Genomic DNA, 27512 nt, shown 5'->3' with positions numbered 1-27512 from the left:
TTCTATTTTGAAAAGAAACAGAATTTAGGAATTAAAAAACTAATTGAGCTCTAGCTGGTGTGGCTCAGTGGATTGAGCGCTGGCCTGCAAACCAACGAGTTGCCAGGTGATTCCCAGTCAGGGCACACGCCTGGGTTGTGGGCCAGGTCCCCAGTAGGGGGCACTCGAGAGGCAACCACACATTGATGTTTCCCTCCCTTCCCTTCTCTCTAAAAATAAATAAAATCTAAAAAATAATAATGATTGAGATCCAGGTCGATCTCATCTATAGAATGCTCCCCACATTTCTGGCTTCCTGCTGAATGAGAAACTCGAGAGCGGCCACAGTCATGGGCACGCTATGCATTCTGGTGACCAGCACTTTCCCAGTGAGACAAGTGAGCCCCCGGGAGCCTGTCGAGCCCTAGCAGCTGACTTGCTGGAAATACATTCAAAAAACCAAAAAAGCAACATTCCATCCACAGTTGCACTTGAACCCCTATCCCCTATTCCCTTGCCAGGAATGCTATTCTTGGCAAGAGATCCTACAAAGGAAGTAACATCTGTGGAACCCCCATCCGTGAGGTCAGGGGAAAGCTGGGGCAGCTAAAACATTTTCATTCCTTTAGAAGACCCAAGTTGAAGGCACTCAACAGAGAAGCTGGGCGGGAGCAATCTGAATAACAAGCGAGCACAAATGCCTCAGGGCCTTGATGGTGTCCCTTCCGAGTCCCATGGCAGCTTCCGGTGTGTTCTCCGAGGCAGGACAGTTCCCCATGACCTGGTTGCTCAACTAAACCAAAGGAATTGATTAGTTCCCCTTAAAACGAACACAGATAGGATTTGTAATCTAGCCTCATCCAATCACTAAATATTTATGATGCACCGTTTATAGGTCCTGGGGCAACAGCTATGAACTAGATAAAACTCCTGTTCTCAACGTATTCACACCTACTTCCTGCTACCTGTGGTCTAGGAATTCCACTTACCAGAGCCCTCCCTCCTGCAGAGAACAAGCGGGTTCATGGATGGGCGTGTACAGGAAGCTTGATGGAGACAAGGCCTAGACGTGATGTCTAAAGCTCCTGCCACAAAATAAAAAATAAGCAAGTGGGATGACATCAGACTAAAAAGCTTCTTTCCGCACAGCAAAAGAAGCAGTCAACAAGATGAAAAGACAACCTCTGGAATAGGAAAAATTATTTGCAAGTCACATAAAAGCGATTCATGTCCAAAATACATAATGAACCCATACAACCCAATAGCAAAATAATTAAATTAAATTAAATTTTAAAAATCCAACTAAAAATGGGCGAGGGATCCAAACAGATATTTTTCCAAAGAAGATATACAAATAGTCAACAGGCATGTGAAAACATGCTCCACCTCATTAGTCATTAGGAAAAAGCAAATTCAAACCACAGTGAATTATCGCCTCATGCCCGTGAGAACGGCCATCTCCAAAAAGATGAGACGCACGCTGGTGAGGGTGTGGAAGAAACAGAAGCGTGGTGCGCTCTTGTCGGGGCTGTAAACCGATACAGTCACTATGGGAAACACTATGGAGAATACGTAAAATATTAAAAATAGAACTACCATATAATCCAGCAATTCCACTTTTGGGAATATACCCAATGGAAACAAAAACACTAACTTGAAAAAGATATCTGTACCCACACGTTCAGAGCAGCCTTATTTACGATCATCAAAATACGGCAACAACCAAAGTGCCTACTGACAGATGAATGGACGAAGCTGTGGTACATACGTGCAGTGGGGGATTCAGCCATTTGGAAAAAAACAAAGGAAATCCTGCCATTTGCAACAACAGGAATAGACCTTGAGGGCATGCACTAAGTGAAATGAGTCAGAAATCAAATATTGTATGATTCCATTGAAATGTGGAAACTAAACAAAAAAAATCCCCCACCCCTCAAAAAGAGAAAAAAACAAATTCATAGAAACAGAGATCAGAGTTGCAGTTATCAGAGGCTAGGGTGGGGTGGGGTGAAGCAAGGTGGTCATAAGGTGCAAACTTGCAGTTATAAGATAAATAAGTCCTAAGGATGTAATGTACAACATCACTATAGTTAACATTGCTGTATAACACATATGAAAGTTATAAATAAATAAAGTCTTAAAAAAAAATAAAGTTATTCCCAGGCATGTGCCCTGTCCGGGAATCAAACTGGAGACCCTTTACTTCACAGTCCAGTGCTTAATCCACTGAGCCATACCAGCCAGGGCTCACTCAGTCATTTTTAATGCGACAGCCACACAGTACACATGCTCACTACATGGCATCTACCGCCCCCACTGACTAGTACAGTGAAGATTGTACTAACTAGTCATTGTTCACACATGCGCATTCCAGTCCACTCTCCTTGGCTGGGAGATTCCATGTCATGAAAACCATTCTTGTTTGTGTGACATGTCAATTACATCTCAATAAAACAGGGGTAAAAAGAAAAAGAAAAAGGAAACCTTCCCAACTATAAGAATTCTAGTAGAGGCAAGTCCAGAGAAGGCCCCTCAATTATGGAGCTAAAATGCTATTTATACATCCCTCAAAACATTCTTTTACCCAGTGTCCCTGTAGTTCCATCGACAGAACGTGAGAGTCAACAGACACACCGAAAGTGAAGTGTAAGGGGGACAAGAGAACATCACAGGGCAGGTAGGGGGTGGGGAGGCAAGGAGACTTGGATCCATGGTTATTCGGTGACTCCTGAAGGAAAACGGAAGAGTTCATTCTGCTGACATAAGCCCCAGGTATATTAAGAGCTCAGGTTGGCCCAACGAGCACCCCCAGCGTGCTGGACTGAGTGCCGGGTGCTGTAGGTATATGATCATTTCATTCTCACATCAGCCCTCTTTACATCCACGTGATGGATGAGAAGCCAGCTGGCCTGGCAACATCAGGCATGTAATCAGAGGCCCAGACTTGACCGAGCTCAGGCCTTGTCGATTTTCTCCCGACTTATTTACAAGTCCCCATTCCAGACCTAGCCTTTCCGAGTCTTCAGGGAGAGGTGCCTGAGAATCTGTATTTTTACTGGGTGGCCAAAAGCAGCAATTTTCAATCTTTTTCATCTCACAGCACACTTAAACTAATTACTACAATTCTGTGGCACACCAAAAAATACATTTTTGCTGATCTGACCAAAAAATAAGTATAATTTTAATTCATTCACATGGGATGGCTATTGTCTGTCTTTCATCATTTTTTAAATATATTTTATTGATTATGCTATTACAGTTGTCCCATTACCCCCTTATTCCCCTCCACCCTGCACTCTCCCACCCACATTCCCCCACTTTAGTTCATGTCCATGTGTCATAAGTTCTTTAGCTTCTACATTTCCCATACTACTTTTGCCCTCCCCCTGTCTATTTTCTACCTACCATCTATGCTACTTATTCTCTGTACCTTTTCCCCCTCTCCTCCTCCCACGCCCGTTACTAACCCTCCATGTGATCTCCATTTCTGTGGTTCTCTTCCTGTTCTAGTTGTTTGCTTATTTTGTTTTTGTTTTTGTTTTAGGTGTGGCTGTTAATAATTGTGAGTTTGCTGTCATTTTACTATGCATGTTTATCTTCTTTTTCTTATCTTCTTTCTTAGATAAGTCCCTTTAACATTTCATCACTTTTTAATTTGACAATCCAAGGGAAAAGTAGTCAGTGTCCCTGACTAAATAGTCAGGTATTGCATGTTTTAAAAATTCTTGTGGCACACAGGTTGAAAAATCACTGTCCTAAAGGATGATTTCCTTAATTAGGAAAATTTGAGAGGAAAAAAACCAAACATACAAAATTTGTAATCCTAAAACACAGGGTCACTGGACATTTTGATTAATGTTGGGATTCTTAGGAAAAAAGATGTTGTTTTAAGTAAGGTTGGGCAATGTATTTAGGGACTTAATCTCTCCCTTTACCCTTGACAGACAGGGGAACCAAAGCTGAGCTTTAAATGGCTTGCTCACAGCCACTCAGTTATCTGGCCACACCAGCATCGATTTTGCTGGCCAATTCTAACTCTCCTTCTACTATTAATACATTTTGGCTGATAAGCTTTCTCTCCCCTCCTAGAATGTCAAGCTCATCTGAAAAGGCCCTGTAAATTTCTGAGCTTAGCACAATGCTTGAAATATTAGTTCATAATTTGCTGTCATCTATCAACCTTTCACAATATGGACCCATGATAATCCCACTAAGTTTCTATCACTTTTGCTGGGCTTGGGACTATGGAGGAATGAAAAAGGAAAGACTCTGATAATACATTTGGAAGCACAAGACAATCCAACATAAAATTCACCCTTGGCTGGCCTATCTGTAGCTCTCCAGTAGGGCAATAGTCAGATGACCACACACTCCCAGTTGTGGTCTAAGATCTAAAATTAAGATTCAATATTATGCCCTGGCTGGGTAGCTTAGTTGGTTGGAGCATCATCCAGTAAATCAAAAGATTGTGGGTTTGATCCCTGGTCAGGGCACGTTCAGGAGGCAAATGACTGATGTTTCTCTCTCTCAAAAAAAAGAAAAAACATGTATCAATCAATAATCCTCAGGTAAGGATTAAAAAAATCTGTACTATATGCTATAAAATCAGAAGGGCTTCAAAGGACCTAAACACAAATTTCCCTCCCCAGTCTGCTCTGGTGGATATGGTTCCCTAAACAACCTTCCGTAACAAAGAATCAGGCACAGTTCCTGCTCAGTTCCCTATCAGTCCATGGATTTAAACAAGCCAATCACATCCTCCTACAGGAACCTGGGGGCACCCATCCTCTTGATGCTACTAAGCCTGCCTCTTACAGCTCCTAAATTGCTTTACTGGGTTCCTGAGGGCAACCCCCCATGGGCATACAGTGTCTTCCTCCAGAGCAGTGACTATGTACCTAATAATCATTCTAAAACAAACAAACAAAAAACAGCAATTCCTGATTCTATAGAGATCAAGTTTTCCTTCTTTACATAATCCCCCACTGCTGTACAAAGTATTTCAGGAAAGAGGGTAATAGCAAAGATCTACTGCTCAAACATCTATGTGGAGTTTTTTGCACTACTGCACGTCAGTATCACACAATCTGACAGACTAAATGACATGGGTGTAGGTGGGGGCCATAGGAAAACTGGACCCTTGCATTAGGCCGTGCATGTCATTTAACGGTACTGTGTACTATGCAAATCCGTGAGCTAAGTGAGAAAGAACAGTATTTAGGGATTCAATTCCTAGCAAAATCTGAGTCTCTATCAACTGATCCAAAACCAAGTCATGATTAAAGTGATACACAGGGCACAGGAGATAGCATCAGGAACCCTTTGCACTGGACTGCAGGCTGTTTTGGAGTCAAAGATTTTTATCTAATCACCTCCATTCCTGATTCTAACCCAATGGTAAGCCACAGAGAATCTACTTAACCAAAGAGGCTGTGCACATGCGCATGAAAGAACATTTCCTTTTGTGAAATTTTGAGAACAGCAGTGAGCTCAGATCTCTCCAGGTTCAATGACGTGGAGTGAACTGCCTGGAAGGTTAAGGCTTCCCACACAGACAGGCAGGAGGAAGGCTGAATTCTCAGGTGTGGGCTAGAAAACATCTGAGACTGGGTCACTCCTAAGCGACAGGATACCAGCGCTTCTTCCTCATGCCCCAAAGGCTCCCCAGAGCCCATCTAAGATGTCTGCAGCAAATAGGCACCCCTAGTTATACATGTGCCTTTGGACAGGTCCTTTGTGCCCTGGCTGGCATAGCTCAGTGGATTGAGAACCAAAGGTTCACCAGTTCAATTCCCAGTCAGGGCACATGCTTGGTCTGCAAGTCAGGTCTCCAGCAGGGATCATGTGAGAGGCAATCACACATTGACGTTTCTCTCCCTTTCCTTCTCTCTAAAAATAAATAGCATCAACAACAACAACAACAACAAACCAGGCCCTTTGTTCCCAAGGACTTAATATTCTGGGTTACTTCTGTACTTATTGAATCTTCCTAGTGGTCATATGGCAAAAAAATCATTGCAGGAGCTATGGAAGTAAAGGAAGACCATCCAGCTGAATTCATGCCAAATCCTTCAGTCTTAAGATTTCAAAGTTGCCCTGGCCAGGTGGCTCAGTGGACTGAGTGCTAGCCTGCAAGTAAAAAGGTTGCCAGTTCAATTCCCAGTCAGGGCATAGGCCGGAGTTATGGGCCAGGGCCAGGTCCCCAGTGGGGGGTGTGTGGGAGGCAACCCATTGCTATTTCTCTCATACATCATGGTTCTCTTCCTCTCTCTAAAAATAAATAAATATCTTTAAAAAAATCAGCCACCCTTCTTTAGTATCTACTGGGAAGAGGTGTGGATGACCATAGTTATTACTGAGCCCAAGTTCATCTGCATAACAGAAAGGCCTAGAGAAAGCCAAAAGACCATAATGCTGGGAGAGGGAGACCAAGGAGTGCCAGAAATCCCGTGGGAAGCTGGAAGGAGGATACTCAGTTCTTCTTGCTCCAAGTCAGGCTCAATTCTCCCACCTAAAGTCTCATCCCTAGAAAAGACGCACAGACACCAGCTGCCTTAAAAACTAGGTTTGTATTTCTCATTAGGTTCCAGAGTGGCACAGATCAAGAGTTCTACTATATCCAACCTGGTCCCCACCTCAGCTTGCCTCCCTCCCTTCCTCCCACAAAGTTAACATTGTACAAAACTTTATTTACAGGAAAACCAGTTAAAAATTAAAGGTGTGTACAAAAGTGGACACAAGAGCCAGAAATATCAATGCAGGGAAAGTCTGGGGAACTGGGGACATTGTATTCCACACTGGACCTGCGGCAATGTATTATGTACCAGGCAGGGAGAAGCATACTGATGATTCTCAGCGCCAATTTTAGGGGAAATCAGTCACTCTAGGGGAAGTCTTAATTATCCATCCACCCTTCTTCTGCCATATAAGTTCAAATCCAGGTAGTAGGAAAAACAAAGAGTCTTTGACAAGCTCCACACTGAAAAGATGGGCTCAGAAGGCATAGCGGGTCCGGATGTCCTCAAGCTTCTTGGACACCTCAGGTGGGGTTCGGTCCAGTTCTTCGGAGACATTCTTTTGTTTGTTGGGCTCCATGGAGTTGAACTGCTCACAGAGGTCTCCATCAATCACATTCTAGGGCATAGAAAAAATGAGAGCAAAAGAAAAAGGTTAGATGCCCAAAGACAATGACACAAACAAAAGCAGCAGCTGCACAGAAAGCTTTTTATTCTCTGACAAGGACCTTAGCCCCACGCGCAGAGCCAGGAACATTACTGTAAGCTGATCCTCCAGAGCCAGAGCTCAAACTGACAAAACAGAGGGGAACCTTTCTCCAGCTGTCATTTGCCTGGGGAGGACCTTCTCTCCCGTTCCTGTCTCCATCAGTCTACTCCCTTGATGCTCTTCACTCAGGACTGTTCTTTCTTTTTTTTTTTTGTACTAGACATGTGACTTTTATTCTTAAATAACCCAGTACAAAAGCACATTACAATAAAATGTATGCATAACTAAGAAGCAATACTTGAAAACTAAAAAGAAACTGCAAAGGCTTTCTTTTTTCCACTATATGTTTTTGACTTCTTTTGTCAAAAACTATTTGCCCATATACATGTGGGTTTATCTGTGGGCTTTCAATTCTGTTCCATTGGCTGTATGTCTGTTTTTTGTTTTTCTGTCAATACCATGCTGTTCAGATTACTGTCGCTTTGTAGTAGAATATGAAGCACGGGAGTATGATTCCTCCAGCTTTGTTTTTTCCCTCAAGATTGCTTTGGCTAATTTTTTCCAGTTCTGGCAAATCTCTACCACTATGCACTATCACTGTAGCAATTTTAAGGGAGAAGTTCCTAACTTACTATAATTATTCTTCATCCAAATAGCCACTGAACCATCCTTTTAAAAGCCTAAATTTGACCAATGTTTCATGAGAAACTCATCCGGAACTCAAAGCTTAGCCATCTTTTGTTCTGAAACCACCAACTGATTAAAACACCAGCTCCATTCCTCTGCAACTATCTGGGTCATACTCCGCCCCCCAGCCCCTAGAACACCACCAACAGCTCATGACCTCCCAGGGCCAGGCTGAGGGGTGGAGCCTATAGGCTACTGGGTCCTGGCTGGGGCAGAACCTAGCAGCCCAAGGGACAGGCTGGGTAAGGGGCTGGCAGCCAGTGTGGACCATGCAGGCGAGACAGGGACTATTTTGATTTTTTAAGGGAGGGAGTGAAACAACCAAAGAAAAGGCTTTGTTAAATGGGCTCATGATCCCCCTCTTCAACCCATTATTTCCAACAAAGACCTACCTTAACAGGGAAATAGTAAGAACGAAAGCTGAGGTGGTCTCTTCCACAAAGAGGAGGATGCTCAGACCGTAGGTGCATTTCCACATGCTGGAAGAAGTCATGGTCCTGGCAGAAAAAAAACAAAGAATCTGTCACTAAAAGAAAAAAGTGATTCCAACTACTAGTCTACGGTCTCCAGAAGCACAGTGAACAGAGAGGCCATTGATTTTTACCATATAAACAGATATTTAATATCTAAATCTCTCCTCTGATGACCACAGGTTTTCCTGCTATGACAAAATGGCAAAAACCTGAAAGAAAACCTCCCTGTATTTGCAGAACACAGAAGAGAACACCGTGAGTAAAGAGTGGTTTGCGAGATCAGATTCTCGATCCCAGCTTCCTTGGCTGGAATGACATAAACCAAATTTAGCCAATCTGAGCTGACTCTAGGAGGCAGTAAGTGCCTCAGTCCTTATCTTCCCAGCATTTGTAGTCTATGGTGTTTGGTTCTGGGGCTTTGGCTTGTGATCAACCCTATACCCACACTCGCCACATAAACAAATGGCTAGAAGAGAGAGAAATCAGGGCTCCTATCTCCCTAGGCACTTCTGTCACATTATAAAATTCCCAGAACACTCCTAGTTGCAGATGGGGACAAATGGATTTGCCCTCTTAGGCAGATTTAGCACAAAGAAACCACCTTGGGAAGGCAAAAGCCTGAGCAGCGTGGGAGAGTTCACCTCATGAGACGTGAAGGGGACAAGGATGCCAATTCCTCCTGACAAGGTAGTGTAGACAAGCGATTCAGAGCCTCCGGGGATCAGCGTGGTCTTCTGCAAGGACAGCACTGTCTCCCCCACGTGATAGTTCATGATCACCTCCGCCTGCAAGTCAAAAACAGACCAGCAACTGTTATGGGCTCTCAGAAGCCTGTTCTAGATTCCCAAGAGCAAGCACTGCCTCCAAAGGGCAGCTTTCACCATCTTCCAAAACCTAGTGATCATTACAATTTATTTTATGTGTTCTAAACATTTAGAATTTAATGCCCCCACAATCATGCTGATATTAGGTCATTTCTGATAAACAACTAAAATGGAAAATTTTGTTAAATTATCAAGTTTGCAATTTTTAAAGAAAGCTATCACAGAAACTAATTAAAAACAAAACAAAACATCGAACACTGGGCTTGCTCTCTAAAAGGAATCTCTTTTTAGAAGTCCAGAGATGCTCCACAATAGAAGTATACCCCTACAGAAAAAGAGTAAGGCCCAGGGCACCTCAAAGAACTGGATAATATCGAGAATCAACCTGTGCAACTATCTTTGTCAAGGAACTCACTATTCTCCAAGGAGATTTTATGCTGTGAAAATGTCTCAGAAGCCCTGGCTGGCGTAGCTCAGTGGATTGAGCGCAGGCTGCGAACCAAAGCATCGCAGGTTCGATTCCCAGTCGGGGCACATGCCTGGGTTGTAGGCCACGGCCCCCAGCTACCACACATTGATGTTTCTCTCTCTCTCTCTTTCTCCCTCCCTTCCCTCTCTAAAAATAAATAAATAAAATCTTAAAAAAAAAGAAAGAAGCAGACAATTAAAAAAAAAGAAAGAAAATGTCTCAGAAAAATTTCTATTCTACAGGCATAAAAATGAGATAATGGTATGCACAAGAGCACAGCGTAGTCACATGCAATGTGGTAACTCATTAAAACAGGTCTCCCCCTTCTGAGTCTTACCTTCTGAGAGGCCCCATTGAGCAAGCCCCGGTCCCACAGAGCTTTGTTTCCTGTGGGATCCTCATCCACTTCATCATTGGTGTTAGGGGGGAGCCTCACCTACAAGGAAGTGACAAATCACTGGGCTGGGTCCTGCACCCACTCACCTGAAACACCAAGCACATGTCCGCCCCAGGTCCTTGCAAACAAGCCCGGGGGCACCACCTTTGGCAGAGGCCTAGCCCACGTCTCCTGCACCTGTTCTGGTGCCTGAGGAGTGAGGAACTCAAGACAATCAACCCAAGAGCAAGGGTCTAACACAGCAAGAGCAAAAACAAAGACCACAGAATATAAACAAGAGAAGTCATATGGATCTTAATGTGAAAACAAATATTAGACATTAGCTCGAACTAAACCTATTATGAAATTATGTCCCATAGGAGGAGTTGAGGTAAAAAAAGGGAAAAAACCTAAAAACTTGATAAGGCTTAGAGAACGCCAAGTTTTCTTTTTAGAACGAGCCTTAGTAGGACTGAATTTTATACCCATTTTTACTTTCCATATTAGAAACCACAGTCCTGGGTCCTTGGCTTTACCACAAACTGGGCCAGCTTTCACACACACAACTATAACCCAAGTAAATATCAACTCACCACACAAATATTGCCAAACTTGTCTGCCCCAGCCACAGTGTCATAATCAAGAAGGCTGGCTGTAGTGACCCACCGGGGGTAGGTGTCATCGGCAAAGATGATGAGTTGGTTCTCATTACGCTTGTAGCGAACCCAGATGAAACTTTCCTGGACATCAGACACTATTACCCTGTGCCCGATAGTCTGGATCCCAGAGATGTAATTGGCTATATGCTGGAAAAAACAAGGACAACAATGGATGTGACCTTGAGGTTCAGAACCAGAGAAACTCTAACTTTCCCTGACTGCGACATAAATAGTCTGTACACAGCACATAGCAAAGAACAGTTGTCATCAATGAATTCCTAAAAGACGGGGAAAAGAGCTAAATGGTTTTAATACTGTATCACAAAGTGAGCCACATCAATTTTTCCCAGTAAAAGTTATTTACAATACATGCTGTAGTCTATTAAGTATGCAATAGCATTATGTCTAAAAAGCAAACACTGTATATACCTTGATTTAAACAAACCACATTACTAAAAACTGCTAACCACCTGAGCCTCTGGCCAGTCGTCATCTTTCCGTTGACGGAGGGCGTAGCCTCGCTGTGGATGGCTGCTGACTGATCAGGGTGGTATTTGCTGAAGGCTGGAGTGGCCGTGGCTGGTCTTAAACCAAGACAAGGAAGTTTGCTGCACTGACTGACTCTTTTCACGAACAATTTCTCTGTAGCAGGCGATGCTGTTAGACAGCACTTTGCCCACAGAACTTCTTTCGAAACTGGAGTCAGTCTTCTCAAACCCTGATACTGCTTTAACAACTAAGTTTATACAATACTCTAAATCCCTTGTTATTTCACGGTGTCTTCGCCAGGACTAGATTCCATCGGGAAAAAAAAAAACACTTTCTTTGCTTATTCATAAAGAGGCAACTCCTCATCTGTTAAAGTTTTACTGTGAGATTCCAGCAACTCATTCACATCTTCAGGCTCCATTTCTAATTCTTTTGTTATGTCTACATCTGTAGTCACTTCCTCCGTTGAAATCCTAACTCCCTGAAAGTCAACCATAAGACCTGAAATTAATTTCTCCTAAAATCCTGTTAATGTTGCTATTTTGACCTCTCCCCATGAGTAACAAATGTTCCTAATGGCATCTCTGATGGTGAATCCTTTCCAGAGGGTTTTAATTTACTGTGCCCAGATCTACCAGAGAAATCACTTCCTACAGCAATAGCCTCACAAAATCTGTCTTAAATAATACCACTTGAAATAAAAAATTTTTTTAAAGACTTGAAAGTTGAAATTACTCCTTGTTCCATGAGCTGCAGAGTGGACGCTGTGTTAGCAGGCATGAAAACAACATTAATCTCATCTTCCATCAGGGCTCTTGGATCCATGAACAGCTAATATTTTGAAAGAAATCTTTTTTTCTGAGGAGTAGGTCTCAAGATGGGCTTAAAATATTCAGTAAATCATGTTATAAACAGATGTGCTGCCATCCAGGCTTTTCTGGTTCCGTTTACAAAGAGGCAGAGCAGACGCAGAATAATCCTTAAGGGCCCCAGGGTAAACGAGCGCTAGCTTCAATGTAGTTACCGGCTGCACTGGCCCCCAACCAGAGAGCCGGCCTGCCTGTCCTCTGAAGCTGGGCACTGATGTCTATCTAGCCTCGAAGGTCCTAGCTGGCACCTTCTTCCAGGATAAGGCCGTTTCAACAACACTGAAAATCTGTTGTTTAGCCACGGCCAATAATCATCTTAGCTAGATCTTCTTGATAACTTGCTATAGTTTCTCCATCAGGTTTTGTTAGAGATGGCTTCTTTCCTTAAACTTCGTGAACCAACCTGTGCTAGCCTCCAATTTTTCCTTTGCAGCTTCCTTACCTCTCTCAGCCTTCACAGAACTGGAGAGCTAGGGCCTAGCTCTGGATTAGGCTTTGGCTTAAGGAAAGATTATGGCTGGTCTCATCTTCTATCCAGATCACTGAAACTTTCTCTGTATCAGCAATAAGGCTGTTTTGCTTTCTTAATCATTTGCTCACTGGAGCAGCCCTATGAATTTCCTTGAAGAAGTTTTCCTTTGTATTTACAACCTAGATGTCTGGCAAAAGGGGCCTAGCTTTCAATCCATCTTAGTTTTCAACATGCCTTCCTTACTAAGCTTAATCATTTCTAGCTTTTTATTTAAATTGAGACATGGGACCCTTCCTTTCACTTGAACATTTAAGTGGCTATTGTAGGGTTATGAACTGGCCTAATTTCAATATTGTTGTCTCAGGGAATAGGGAAGCCCAACAGAAAGGAGAGAGAGACAGGGGAACGGCCAGTCAGGGGAGTGGTCAGAACAGGAACGTGTCAATTAAGTTAGCTGTTGTATATGGACGTGGTTCACGGGGCCCTTAAACAATTACAAGAGTAACATCAGAGATCACTTACCACAGATTACTGTAGGTGATATAACAATAATGAAAAAGTCTGAAATATCACAAGAATCACCAAAATGTGACACAGAGACACAAAGTGAGTACATGCTCTTGGACAAACAGCATGGACAGACTTGCTCAACACAGGGCTACCACAAACCTTCAATTTGTAAGACATGCAATACACGCAAAGAGCCATAAAAGAAGGTATGCCTATACAGGAAGTATATGCCTCAGTCTCACAAATTCCTTATAGAAGCAAGCAGGACACAAATCTGGTCTTAGTTTAAAGAAGTCAAGAAACCCATCTACTCAGGCCCCTCTCAAGTCTCAGGGGCCTATTCTGAAATGGAATTAGATGATTACATCAAGGTCCTGATGAAGACCTGATTTTAACAGTAACTGCCTGCAAACTTGCCATGGCCTCCCCCTTCCTCACTAGGCACAGAGCCACTACATCCGGGGCTCTCTAGTATATTTACCTTGTTCTCACATTTTCGGAGTAACTTCTTCTTCCCCAGGTCATAGACCCGCAGAAGCTTCCCCACACCAATCAACACCCTGCCCTGGAATGGGGCGATCGCAGCAGGGACCTCTTCCACTGGAGTCTGCGAGAGGAAAAGCGGGTAATGCAGCTATTAGAACATGTGAGCCCACCTCCTCCACCCAAAATGCCTTCCACAGGCATCCGTCAGGAAGACAGACTGCAAATGATGATCTTTTGCTCATCAAGGAAATAAACTACACATACAACACTTTCTATGAAACAGGATGTCTGGGTAAACAGATCCCACGTGCCGCATTTCACCCAGCCAAGTGGATCAATGCCCCAAGTTAAAAGAAGTCCTGGTGCCCTGTGAACTCTGACTCAAAGCCCATGCTAATTCAACAGGCACCATTAACTAACAGTGAAGCCTCAGTATGAGAAGTAACTGCAGTTTCTGGAGGAATGGGAAAGGAGAGCTAGTGATATCTTAACTGCAAGGGAGACACAATTATTTCCTAAAACACATTCTCCCGCCCTAACTGGTGTGGCTCAGTGGGCTGCGCACTGTCCCACAAACAAAAGGCTGCTGGTTGATTCCCATTCAGGGCACACACGTGGGAGCCAGCTCCCTGACTGAGGGTGTGTAAGAGGTGGCTGGCTGATGTTTCCCTAGCACATCAATGTTCCTCTCCCTTTTTCCCTCCCTTCCCCTCACTCTAAAAATAAAGTCTTTATAAATAGATAGCATTCTCCTTGTGGGAGGATTAGAGGAGCCACATTCATGTACTGTCACTGTAGAGACAGACAACAGGAATTCTTTTTCTTTAGTTTTAAAATTGTGGTAAAATATAGTAACATAAAATTTACCATTTTGAAGTAGGCAATGCAGTGACATTTAGTACATTCACGCTGCTGTGCCACCATCACCACCATCCAACCCCAGAGCATTTTTTGTCTTTCCGAAGGGAAACTCAGCAACCGTTAAACAGTAACTCTCCAGAGAACAGTAACTCTTTAAACTGCTGAATTTTGACCACAAATCTCTGCCTGCTTAGTAAGACTAGTAAACAAGTAGCTAATTCAGTGAGCACCTACTTCCCCATTGCTGGTGGTTAACACACAGGCTCACTGTGGGACTCACGGGCAGCCAAGCCTCACTGGACCGTGAGAGCCGGGGCGTTTTCCATGTGCTACCAAGAGATGGATCACAATCAGTGACTTGGCTCCGAAAATGGTCGCCAAAAGACCTGACCCACAACTTATGCAAAAGTGAGAGTCTAGTAGGATCTACGACTCAGTAGAACCACCGGCTGATTCCTACCTTGTGCAAAAACTCCAGTTTTTCCCCATTATTCACAAGCTTGTAGGTATAAACAAAGCCCCCTGCTACAGATCGAGGGTTCAGTATCAGGTCTTTGGCCACGCCCACCAGCACATACCAATCATCACCAGTGTTGGAGAACCGGCACACGGCCACACTGCATAAAGAAGAGGTAGTCAGGCATTAGTCACGGCCCAGAGAATTCCTGTTCCAGCCTCCGAACCCTGGATGTTCTGGACTACTTACCTAAAAGCAGCCTCATTCTGTTCCAGCTGGACAAGGTCCAATGTGTTACCCTGAATAGGATTCATCACTCGGATCACAGAGGCCCACTGCCCATTGCCAGCCTTGGGAGCTCCAAAAATGGACTCAGGAAGGTTTTCATTGAGAAAAGCTGCTGCCATCTCTGCAGCTAGCTCCCGCTCATCCTCCCCTGCTGCTTCCACCATTTCCTAAATCAAAACAACAGCAACAACAAAACCCCACCTGATATCAGCTGTGGCAAATAGGTGAATAGTTGTCTGAGAAACATAAAAATGAAAACACCATTTTTCTACCTAACCCATCTTGCTGATCTACCTGTCTCCCCTCTTCCAGACCAGATACAGTTTTACATGGTTGGGAACACTTGTCTTTTGCTCAGAAATGACTCTGAAAGAAGCCAGTGTTGTGGGGAATATGAAAGCTATCTCCTTTGGGCCCAAATGCAAACCAGGACACACATAACAGACTCTTTTGGTAGCTCAAGGACTGAAGAACTCTGCTCCAGAGAGGGGGCTAAATACAGGATAAACCCATGTCAGTGTATTAGCCCTGAGTCACAAGAAAGCCTAAAAAACCAAGGACTTTGGCAAAGGGCTCTGTCTGAAGGACCCCAAAAGAGCCTGGATCTTTACATATACCAAATAATAATAATTACAGGCGTTTAAACTTTCAACACAATTTCACACTAACACCTTTTAACCAAACCCTGAAGGCCAGTTTCATTACCTCTGCCATCTGCTGCTTCCTCTGAGCTTTTGTAGCCTCAGTGTAGGCATTGTGGTCAGTCTCAATGATGATAAGGTTGTTACTCTCAGGGTGAATGACAAATTTCCTGGGTGTGTACTGCAGTGGGAAGGCTACTTGATTAAAGACAGCACCTAGCTTCTCCAACGCCAAAATCCTATGTCAAAAAGAAAGGGAGTTAATAGGTCACTCACTCAGAATCTAGAACCTGGTGTTCAAGTGATCCATGAATGATAACAGCAAACATATCAATCCCTAAAACTCTAATGCTAGCATTAGGCAACATGAAACAACAGACAATCTAGAAGATTCTACACAGGAGACAAAGACAGGGAAGGGCTCTCCACTTTGGCAGTAGCCCACCACTGTGTTTCATGACAATCCTAGTTTTCAAGTGAAACCCACATTAGAATCCTCAAAGGAATTTTTTTTCACTCCTGTGATAATGATAGTGACAAGTTAAAATTTCTTCTTTATGACTGACAAACCCTAAAATACAGAGCACCAATTTCAAAATTATTGTGACGCACTGCAATTACCTGAAGATATGTGGTATTTGTGCTGATGGTTTTCATAAAATCAAGTAACTGGCCTCCTGAACGAACATCACCTAGGCTTTATTAAATCCATGAATCCATGGTGAAGAGCCAATAGTTATAACCAGGATATCAACAATATGGGTAGGGCATTAAAAGGTCAAATAAACAAAACAAAAAAAACCCAACCCCCCACCCAAAAACTTGAGAAAGTCAAATTAAACAGGTTATTTTCTAGCTTGCAATATAAATAGTGCTAACTCCAACATTATCAGTGTAAACTATAGTCTGTCAATTTGCAAAAAAAAGCCTAAACCAATTTATATTGAGGTTGAAATTTAAGATGTAACATTGCAAGTGACAAGACAGAGCGAGAAAAGGTTAAGTGATCATGCTCCAAAGCTAATCCAGTGGCCCTGCACTGCAAAAAACAAGAACCCTAAATCACGCCCTGGCTGGTGCGGCTCAGCAAACTGAAAGGTCGCCGGTCGGATTCCCAGTCAGGGCACAAGCCTGGGTTGTGGGCCAGGTCCCTAGTTGGGGGCGTGTGAGAGGTGACTGATGGATGTATTTCTTGAACATTGATGCTCCCCTCTCTCTTTCTCCCTGCTCCCCTCTCTTAAAAGTAAAATAAAATCTTTAAAAAAAAAACACACCAAAAAAACCATTAAATCTCAAGAACACTTAACTGTACTGTTAACTTTTAAAATTTGTCCCTAAAAATCTAGTCAGAAGCTAAAACGCCAAACACCGAAACTTAGCTACCAGATGCTTAAACCCTGAGCCAAATAAAGGTTTCAATCGCAACACACTAGTCGGCTCTTTGCCATATCTTTGTAACTTCTTCCAAAACTCTGGCGAAGTCCAAGCCTTAGCAGTCCAAAGCCTCCTACCAGGCTTCAACTGTGGGACTCTCTCACCTCAGAGTGTTGGTGGAGATGGCCACGATGCCCTCAGGACACTGTTCAGAGGCAAAGCCAGATGCAAATTCCAGGGTCTCATAAGATAGGGGGGTGAGATGGAAACGAGATTGATAAGAGTAACTCAACCAGGAGCGGCTTGACATGGCCAACACCTAAGGAAAGAAAAAGCACCTCCAATAAGCTTGGAAAAGATGCAACTGCAGTACACTGAGTAAACACCCTGCCCCCAAATTTCAGACTGCAGAATACCCCAATAAATTTTAGAAACCTAAAAGGTTACCTGAAGAACAAGAAGCCTACAGAAGAGGCAGTATGGCTTACTATTTGTTCGAAGTGTGTAAGCACTCAATCTCTTTGAGCCTGTTTGCAGGTGTGCAAAATGGGAATACTATCACAAGGCTGGAGCATTGCAAGGATTAAATGCAGGAACAAGTAAAGAACTAGCAGAGTACCCAGAAACACTAATATTTTTAGTCATAAAGATCCTTTCCTCATTACATATTAAAACATGACATTGATACAAGATTGCCCTGGATGGGAGGTATTCATCCAGCCAACTCTCAGGCTGCTCCATCTGTCCAGCCTGAGGACTGAAGGGATCAAGATCCCAACTTACCTATAACCAAATCATTAAGAATGCTACGGAACCCCATTTAAAAAACTGGATATTAAGGGTTTACAAACCCAAAACTTCCAACCCTGAATGAAATAAAACCTCCAAGGTAGACCTGATGTCAAACTAACTACGTACGGGTGAAATGAAAGTAAAGCTGACAGCAAGAGGATTTACCTCATCTGGTATCACTCACAACCAAACACGCTGCCTGCCCCCTTTCGTTACTTACTGCCTCCTGGCCTTGCATCCGAACACGAAAGAGTTTCACAGGACGGGACCCCAGGTACCTAGTGCGAGTGTCAGACAGATCCCCAGTGACAGGGTCCAGGACAGTTCTCAGCAGCACACCATTCTAACAACAAAGAAGAGGCAAGGGTTAAACCTACCCATGGTGCCAAGTTCTCTTGGCCACTTTATATACTAAGTACAGATAGAAAAAAATGACTTGGTTTAAAGAATATCCTAACAATCAGCCATTCATTCATTCTCTCAACAAATCACTCACTCGAATAGTTACAGAGCATACACTAAATGAAGCAGCACACGTATTTTTCATTGTATATCCTTAAATTTTTTTCCCTCTTTTTACCATGTATGTTAAATTCTGTCCTCATGGGTGTGGCTCAGTTGGTTGGAGCACTGTCCCACAAAGTGAAATGTCAGCGGTTCAATTCCTGGTTAAAGCACATGCCTGAGCTGTGGGTTTGGTCCCTGTTCAGGGCACTTACAAGAGGTAATTAATCAATGTTTCTCTCTGACATGTTTCGCTCCCTTTCTTTCTCCCTAACTTCCCCCCCTCTAAAAAAATTTTAAAGTCTTTTATAAATAAATAAAATAAAATACATGCATGGTTAAAAGTGGTCTCTAGCCCTGGCTGGTGGGGCTCAATGGATTGAGTACTGGCCTGAGAACTGAAAGGTCACCAGTTCAATCCCCAGTCAGGGTACATGACTGGATTGTGGGCAGGTCCCTAGATGGGGGTGCATGAGAGGTCACCACACATTGATGTTTCTCTCCCTCTTTCTCCTTCCCTTCCCCTTTCTCTCAAAATAAATAAAATCTTTAAAATAAAACAAAAATGAGCATGGGGAAGTTAGTAAAAGAAACAAAAATATCAAATATCTACATAAAGATCTACACATCTTTATGTAGATCCTGAGCAGAATCAAATATAAAGACATTTTGGGGGACAAAAAAAATTGGAACAAGGACAAGGCAACAGATCACATTAAAGAATTACTGTTGGATTTGCTTTCAATACTCCAGAAGAGGGAGGATAGATAAAACAAGAGCCAAAGTTGATAATTGCTAAAACTGGTGATGAGTATGAGAGATTAATTACATTGGTTTAACTTTGTGCCATTTTGACAATTTCTAAATTAGGAAGTAAAGTTAAAAAGCAAAAAGTACCTGGGCTAGATTATGTGTTTTGAGTAAATAATCATTATTAAAGAAAATAAAATGTACATGGTCAAAAACCTTGATACTATCTGATCCTTAAGTTACTGCTTTTCATGCCACAAAGAGCTCAGCTGTTCAGATAACAGAGAACATTAGAGGTCCTTGATTGTTAATGGAGCCCATTAGGAACTGTGAGGTTATTAGTTTCCAAAGCTGCATATTGAGAGAACTAAGGTAACTCTTGAGGACCTCACCTAGTCCTGACCCAGAGTAGTGAAGGCAGTCCATTTTTATCAGACTCTTTATGAAAATACTTTTAGCTAATCCTTATTTGTTCTAATTTGAGCTGAAAAACGAGAACACAGAGCAGCACAAAACCTAAAGAAGACCTGACAGCAATAATGTGCCTCTGTGGATTTCTTACCTGCAGCCCAATATTCAGGTACAGGAAGCCAATAGAACCCCTCTCACCCAGCTCATCCTGCTTCTCGGTCCCACCCATTTCTACAATACACAAGGACTCAGGCTGGGCTGGGAGAGCCTGCATGCTCAGAGGTTGCAAACAGTCCTAAGGGAGAAAAGAGAGAAGAATAAAACATAAATGCCTAATTTGGGGAAAAAACCTACCCAGAGAAATCTAATTCTAGGAGTAAAGAACAACTTTCTTGTGCACAGGGAAAACCCGAGGAGTGAATTCTAAATGAGTAGTGGGTTACTAGCTAAACTGAATCTAAAAATAAGCTCTGCAGAGGATCATACTTTCCTTTTTTTTTTATCAAAGTGAATAATGGGGTAAAGCACATAAGCAAAGGGCACTTCCTCCATAAAAGTCATCTAAGGCCCTGGAGCCAGTCCAGGTCCTTTCCTACAAGACAGCCTTGGGATTTTTAAAAAAACTATTAAAGAGAGTCAAGGCTTAAGCCAACGAAGTGTTCAGAAGTCACAGACCAGCATCTTTAAAGCACCACAGAAGACTCCTGAAATGTGCTGCTACAATATCCAGAAGCAACAGGTGTAGGTTTCAGGGCCCAGCCCGGCAGATCTCAGAGATAGCCATCAGAAGTGGGCCAGGTACTCAGGTTCCAACAGGAAGATCTTGGAAGCAGAGGGCAACACTCACTGAGGGGTCCAGAGAGATGATTCTGACAGTGTTGTCTACCAGTCCCACAGCCAGGAAGCGAGACCGCTGCTCTCCAGGAGGCACATTGGCCAGACTCATACACACCACATCTGCTGACATCTCCTTCCGCTCTGTATACTCGTTGAGCTGTCCTGACTACGGGAGTGGAGACAAGAGAGATCACAAACCACTCTAACTCACACCCAAACCATGGGCCCAGCGAAAGGAGGAGGACTTTTAAGTTCCTTTTTGCTTCCTCTCACTCCTCTTACTATAATCAATGACCACGAATTTCTCTACTTGAGATTCTCTACAGGTTAACAGGAAGCAAAATTATTGATAAGAGAATCAAGAGAACTTTGATAAGTACAATGTACCACAAAATTTCTAAGCCAAACTAGCTCTCAGGAAATGAAAATATATAAAACTTCATCTGTTCATATGAATACTCTAGGTGAAACAGAATTCAAATGTGGAAAATAAAAACAAAGAAATCTCAATCGCGGGTACAGTTAGACTCTAAACTGGCCATATCCACAAACCTCCTGAGAGCATAATTAAGTATACCCAACATCCTTCCATTTAAAAAAGCGTAAGAAAATTTATAAAATGGATTCAGATTTCAGAAATTAATCCTATGGCAACTATTTGGTGGAAAAGTAGAGTGTGAAGGGCAGGAGATGCAAGTGTTTCATTGATAAAATGGGATTTCATAACTCTGATTAGAATTAAGACATTAACTAACCTACCTCCCACTCCCCCCGATAAAGTTTCAAATTGGCTTGTGGGCACTTCCCCTCCACAACTCTCCTTCTTGTGAATACAATCTAGATAGCTGGACTATAGCTCCCATCTGTACCTCTGGACCCTACACAAGTCCCATAGTAAATGGTAGTATAACATACAGGATCCATCTCAAAATAGACCAGCTCTCCTCCTGTCAGGGCAATCACTACTTGTCGCTGGTTCACTGCACATTTCACAATTGTTTTCTTTCCAGGGGTCTTCCATTCATTGACTCTCTTGTCTGCTCGTATGTGCCGAATGCCATCAGGATACACCTGGAGTAACACAAGGAAACCTGCCTTCAGCAATCTGGCAGCACTGACTCTCACACTTATCAGATCTTTCCCTCACCATGAGGCACTAGTTGGGTCAATGACAAAAGAGTTGCTAGGCCCCAGGCAAAGTCATCTTTAAAGAAGTTCAAAAAGCTCATTAAGGTGAACACAGAAGCCTACATAATGAGGGCAAAGAAAGAACCAAGTAAGTTGAGGAGGTAAGCAGCTCTCTGAGAATCCTCACCTGCACCAAGGCATCATCTCCTAACAAGGAGCAGGACAAGGTTGGAGTGGTGCCCAGGAACCCGGAGTCAGTCACTTCCTCCACAGTCTCTCCGATAGACAGCACAAGTGTGGCGTTCACGAAAGACACAATGATGTAGGCATCGAACTCATCTGAAAAAGGAAAAAGAAAGGAGTTGGTTAGCTAGTAAGTCACTAGTTACAAAGCCAAATGAGACACACTAAGTTTTCTCTTCCGAAACCTTCCAAGGCACTTCTATGTGTAGTCATCACAGTCATGTGACAAACAGCAGGGGATGGTCCAAAAGGTACGTGAGGGTCACTGGAGCCTACAAGTATGCTTTGTTTCCTTAAATGCCTAAATACATTGAGTAGATAAGCCCACATCAAATGCCCCTGAAAACTAGTATTTTCTTGAGACATTAGCTGGAAAAATGCAAGAGAACAAAGCAAGGGAATCAGAGTCATGAAGAAAATTTGAATAGTACAATACTAACATACACTGAAACTAAACTTGTTTTTCCAGATGTCAATCACAACCTTTTTCCAAATAAAGCTTATGTGGGAACACAAGACGTAATAAATAAAACAGATTACTGAAGCCTCCATAAGACTAAGTCATTCTAGGGTTGGAAACTGAGAGTCCTTGGATGTCCCAATAGAAATGACATAAGCACACTAGAAAACCAGGAAGTAGGGAGGGGAAACTGTTTATAGTGTCAGTCCTTGACCTCTCTAGAACACTCGATAACCAGGAAGTAGGGAGGGGAAATTGTTTATATGGTCAGTTCTTGACCTCTCTAGTTTTTCACTATTTAAAATACAACTATTCAGTAGTCATGAGCAATCCTATTAGGATTTGCTTTTGATATAATTAAATATAATTGGATAAACAAACACTAATGAGTTTCTCAAGGAAGTCAGCGGACCTGAGGTATACAGGCAAACTCAAAAGTTTCTCATGCAGATCCCACAGTTTAAGGCCATCGATTTCCCATACATTCCATCCTACAACATAAAACAGCTTTTGTGTGTCTTCCACGTCTGGCACAATGTTCAGCATAAAGTTTGGTAAATACTAAATAAAGGAGCATTTTTTAAGATTTTCGTACTTTACGCTTGAATTTTCTTTATCGAATTCCCCCTTCTGTCCCTCGTGGACCCCAGGTAAACAAGGGACAGAATAACAGGTAAACAAGGTACTAAATAAGGAGTGGCTACCTGACACTAACAGAAGCAGCTGTCTACCCTAGCCTAGCCTCTGTGAGAGCTAAAGGACTGAAGCCTGATCCACCCCACCCACAATCAAGGACACAGTTTGGGTTGTGAACAATCTCAAAGTGGTTCAGCTGAACCAAGGTTACTGGATTAGCCCTGGGTAGCTACTGGGTAGCCACTGAGGTGGTCAGAACGCCTGCCTGCAAAACAAAGGGTCACCAGTTCGATTCCCAGTCAGTACACATGCCCGGGTTGTGGACCAGGTCTCTAGTTGGGGGTGCACAAAAGGAAACTACACAGTAATGTTTCTCTCTCTTCCTATCTCTAAAAATAAATAAAATGTAAAAAAAAATTACTGGATTAGTTCAGTAGAATCATTGTTCTCTATTTAAAAAGAGAGGACCCAGTGAAGATGTATTATTGCTGCAGCCTATAGTAGTTGTGTCCTGACCCATTAGCAGGACATAAAATCAGTTTGGTGGGTTGCAATCAGCACTTTTAAATAGAGATATATAGAAATAAACGTGATTAGTGAAGCTGCCTCACACATAGATAAGTACTGTTTTGCTTGTTAGTAATACATGTGTGTACTGACTAGGTGGCTGAAAGGTTAAGGATCAAAGATCTTTCCCAATGGGTGTAATCTAATGGCTATACAAGGAATCCAGACTAAGAATTCAATTTCCAAATCATAAGGAGTAACAGTGGACAAGCAGATACCTCACTTTATATTACTTTGTTGTAAACCTGTATCAAATGCTGTGGGGACACCTTACACAATGGGGCTGTAAGACAGCACCGTTCACTCAGTCTAAGCATAACACAGCTGGCCCTCAACAGCCGTCTGTACCCTGCGCAACAAAACCACGGTCCTTCTCCATAGGACACCAGACCTGGAAGCTTTACGCCAGCTCTCAATTTTTGAACTGGATACTTCTGGTGTGTAAAAATAACAGGAACTGCTTAATTTTAATCTTATATGAATATTGTATACTTTCCCATGTTCTCATTACTGAAACCTAATACCTTAAAAGTTGTGCCAGAGCAAATTAAAGCCCAGATATGTAAATATCTGGGATTTCCTGTCTCTTCCTTTGGTCATGAGGAGAAGGGGGCTTCCAGAGAAGAGACCATACAACTTTTAACTTACATGTAAGAGAATAGGGTGGGGGAAGGGAGGACTACCTGGGTCCTTTATCCTCCTTTTGACCCAAGGCCCCACTGCTCAGATACAAAATAAAGAGTTGTTCAGTGGATTTAAATAGGGCAACTCAATATGTGCTGGGCAATTCAACAAGTGGTAGAGCAAGGACTAATACCTGAAAGCTGCATAACATCACAGATTTTCTCAAGATAGCCATTACACCCTGTGAATACTAAGCACACTGTAACCTATACCTTTTCTATTTTATGGCAAGGAGGACCTGCAGCAGATTAGTAGCTCTTGTGTCTTAAGGAGGTTATAGGCTAAAAGTTGGACTTCAGAACAAAATCAAGCTCCAGTCAAGTAATGACTACAAACTATAAATATCCAGATTGCCTTTGTCCAGGGGCAGCAAGCTTCATATGAAGTATCAGTTCATACCTCAGTGAAGACTTTGTTAGGGTCTGAGAATGCATCTTTGCTCAGTTAAAACAGACTACTACCTGTCTGAGCACTGCTGACGCACCCAAACAGAGAGGACACCTTCTTTCTCTTCCCCTGTCTTTAGTGGCTGAGGCTCAATAAACAGCCCACTCAAAAGGCCAAAGTCAGTGACCGTCCACATGACTTAAGCCCTCATTCTCATTTTATACCCAGACTGCTCAGTGTTTGTCTTGCCTCATATTATACTCAAAAAAGGTGTAGGAGTTTTCTCTAGGGTCCAATCTTTAAGTTAGTATACCTGGAATGCACAAAACTCCAAAGGAGAGGGCCCTGGCTGGTGTGGCTTAGTGGATTCAGTGCCAGCCAGTGAACCAAAGGGTCACCAATCTGCTTCCCAGTCAGGACACATGCCTGGGTTGTGGGCCAGGTCCCCAGCAGGGGCACTTGAGAGGCAACCACACATTGATGTTTCTCTCCCCCTCTCTCTCTCCCTTCCCCTCTTTCAAAAAATGAATAAATAAAATCGTAAAAAGAAAAGAAAAAACAAACAAACAAACAAAAAAACCCTCCGAGGGAGAATATGAAGCTAAGGTTTCTAGCTACAAGCTCTTTCAGCTTAAAGACAAATCAGTCATATTTTCCACATTCTATAAGGGAAAATAAGACAAACTGATTCCTGCTTCAGACCATTTAATATACAGGCAGATGGGTGTGCATTATTACAATGCACAAGGACATCCAACTGCAAAGTTACCCTCTGAAAGATGCCATCAGGGCAGCCTCAGTATTTTGTGTGGATCCCTCTCCCTGGGTAAACTCTAAGACCCCATGGTAGACCCTAGCAGTAAGTACACACCTGTGGTGATCAGCACCTTCACCAGCCACCTGTGGAAGAGAAAAAAAGGCTTGGTATTGGTAGTGTGCATCGCCAAGTACCAGCCAAGGTTAGTAATTGCCTGGAAGACTGTAGCATGTGTGGGCATGTGGGTTGTTCACTCAAGAGTAACTTGGGATATCTGGAAAGAGAATGAACAGATAGAACCTGATCTGTTTTTGTGAATAATAACCCAAATTATGGTTTCTAGAGAGTAAACTTTATCAATATGTAGACTTTGCCTAGACTTTGGTGTTTAGAGGAGAAAAATTTTCAGCTGCAAGTTCCATCATACACCATACTGCTTATCACTAACTTATCAAACATTGTCCAAAAAGCCTTCCCTGCTTCGCAAACACATGCCCATTCCCTCCCTCCTTGGCAACATGCTTGTGCCTTTCATCACATCAAAACACACAATGGTCTGGTATACTTTAGACGGCAACTGCTCTGAAAGTAGGGACCTTTCTTAATTACTCTGTGCACACAGTGGGCACTCAGAAGACTGCAGAATGAGAGTACAGAACTTATCCTAACAAACCAGCAAGAACCACACTCCCACTGCAGGCTCAGTCAAGTGAGTGCTGGGTTGGAATTCAGACTTTCAATTTCTGTAACCGTGGTAAACTATCAGGGGACAGTTGACCTATGATTATTGCCTTAATAAAAATGGCAGTAACTTTCCTGCAAATCTAAACCTATTTTAAAACAATTTAAGTAAAACACACAAACAAGGGGGGGAAGCACAGTGGTTTGTATCTCAAAGGATCTCTTTAATTCAAACAGTCTAGGCAATGTTTTCAAGAGCCATTAAGTCAAAGAGCCACTAAGCTAAAGGTGAACATCAACACTCACCAGTTTTTTATGACATTACATGTAGCAGGGGAATCTTTCAAAATCAGTTGTTTAATTATCCTCTCAGCTAAAATTAATCTGATTTCCTATACATTATTTTTTTCTTAACTCAGACTTGATTCCAGTGCCTACTTGAAAACAAAATCCACCAAAATGTGTTTGCTAACAGAAAGAGGTCTCCCTCCTACACATTTCCCAGCTCCCTTAAATTTGTTCCACACGACAACATCTAAGTATCAGGAATAAATCCAGCTGTTTTCTTGGAAAAGCGTTGTATGCGGGCCAGGGTGATCTTACTCATCAGTCCTACATTCCTAAGGGAAGAAGAGGAAAATGAGGTCTTGGAATAGAAATGACCTACAGCCCAAAGTAAATCAAAGGGAAAACTGGAATTGAGTTTTATTTCTAAGGGACTGAAATTCAGTTGTCACAAGACTCTCCTGCTGTTACACTACTATGCATCTGCACACAGCTTTCATAATTTTAGGGTGAGGTGACCATTTTCATGTAGGAGCTCAGACTCCCTCTCTTTCCTCCACCCCTTTCCCATTCACTCCAAAATTCTGATTCTATGCAATCTCCACTTTCCTTCAGCACAACTACGCCTACTGAGCAGGACTAATTAACAAGCATTACCAAATCTCCTAACACGTAGAATAGATCAATTTCACTGTGGTTTCAGCACAATAGGAGAGCATGGTTGAAGAAAAATAAAGCAAAAACTTTCCCTCACACCATACCTCTTACACAGATGGAACCAGTGTCTTATAGATGAATACGGTCAAAGAACATTACACATGAAAGCTCAATGATACCAAAGTGTGTGTGTACTAAATATTACCCATCTGCACAGAAAGTAGTAAGTGAAGGCATCCAGAGTGGGAGCACCTCAAAACATAGTATCCGGCCAGAAAGTTTCTAGTATATGGTGCTGGTTGAAGTGATATAGTAATATTATGAATGTAGCCTCTTAAGCCTTCTATTATTAATGGCACCCAGACCCTCCTTCTGACTGTTGGGAAAGGGTTCCTTACCTTCAATGTGCCGGCGCACTGTCCAGACAGCATTGGGGTTACCGGGTAGTTCAGAGACAGCCATTTCTGACACCTGACAGGAGAGGAGATAAACCACAGTTCAGTGAGCATGGCACTGAGCTCTCTGACAGTAAGGTCCCAAAGGCAGTGCTCACACTGTATGCTAGATTAAAAGAATGTAACCATCCAGTCAAAAA

The 27512-nt window shown here is 42.7% G+C and overlaps 1 protein-coding gene across 2 annotated transcripts in view; it reads right to left on the bottom strand.

Annotated features, from left to right (window-relative positions):
• Positions 1–6529: 6529 nt before the first annotated feature.
• The window catches only part of SF3B3 (splicing factor 3b subunit 3), a 43553-nt gene continuing 22570 nt past the window's right edge, over positions 6530–27512 (bottom strand). For both annotated transcript variants that reach the window (XM_045818697.1, XM_045818698.1), the window contains exons 11-26: positions 27316–27388; positions 21748–21899; positions 21348–21503; positions 20443–20598; positions 19747–19890; positions 18151–18273; positions 17303–17457; positions 15829–16003; positions 15085–15290; positions 14839–14995; positions 13513–13638; positions 10626–10838; positions 9994–10092; positions 9005–9148; positions 8283–8387; positions 6530–7113 (exon numbers count right to left, since the gene is read on the bottom strand). In XM_045818697.1, coding sequence (XP_045674653.1) covers positions 6973–7113; positions 8283–8387; positions 9005–9148; positions 9994–10092; positions 10626–10838; positions 13513–13638; positions 14839–14995; positions 15085–15290; positions 15829–16003; positions 17303–17457; positions 18151–18273; positions 19747–19890; positions 20443–20598; positions 21348–21503; positions 21748–21899; positions 27316–27388 — 2325 coding nt within the window. In that variant the 3' untranslated portion in view covers positions 6530–6972. The remainder of the gene's footprint in view (positions 7114–8282; positions 8388–9004; positions 9149–9993; positions 10093–10625; positions 10839–13512; positions 13639–14838; positions 14996–15084; positions 15291–15828; positions 16004–17302; positions 17458–18150; positions 18274–19746; positions 19891–20442; positions 20599–21347; positions 21504–21747; positions 21900–27315; positions 27389–27512) is intronic.

The sequence above is a fragment of the Phyllostomus hastatus genome, unplaced genomic scaffold (genome assembly GCF_019186645.2).
Source record: "Phyllostomus hastatus isolate PE091 unplaced genomic scaffold, TTU_PhHast_1.1 phas_scaffold_345, whole genome shotgun sequence".
NCBI lineage: Eukaryota > Metazoa > Chordata > Mammalia > Chiroptera > Phyllostomidae > Phyllostomus > Phyllostomus hastatus.
The sequence above is the reverse complement of the archived record's forward strand: the minus strand, read 5'-3'. Positions and strand labels throughout refer to the sequence as shown.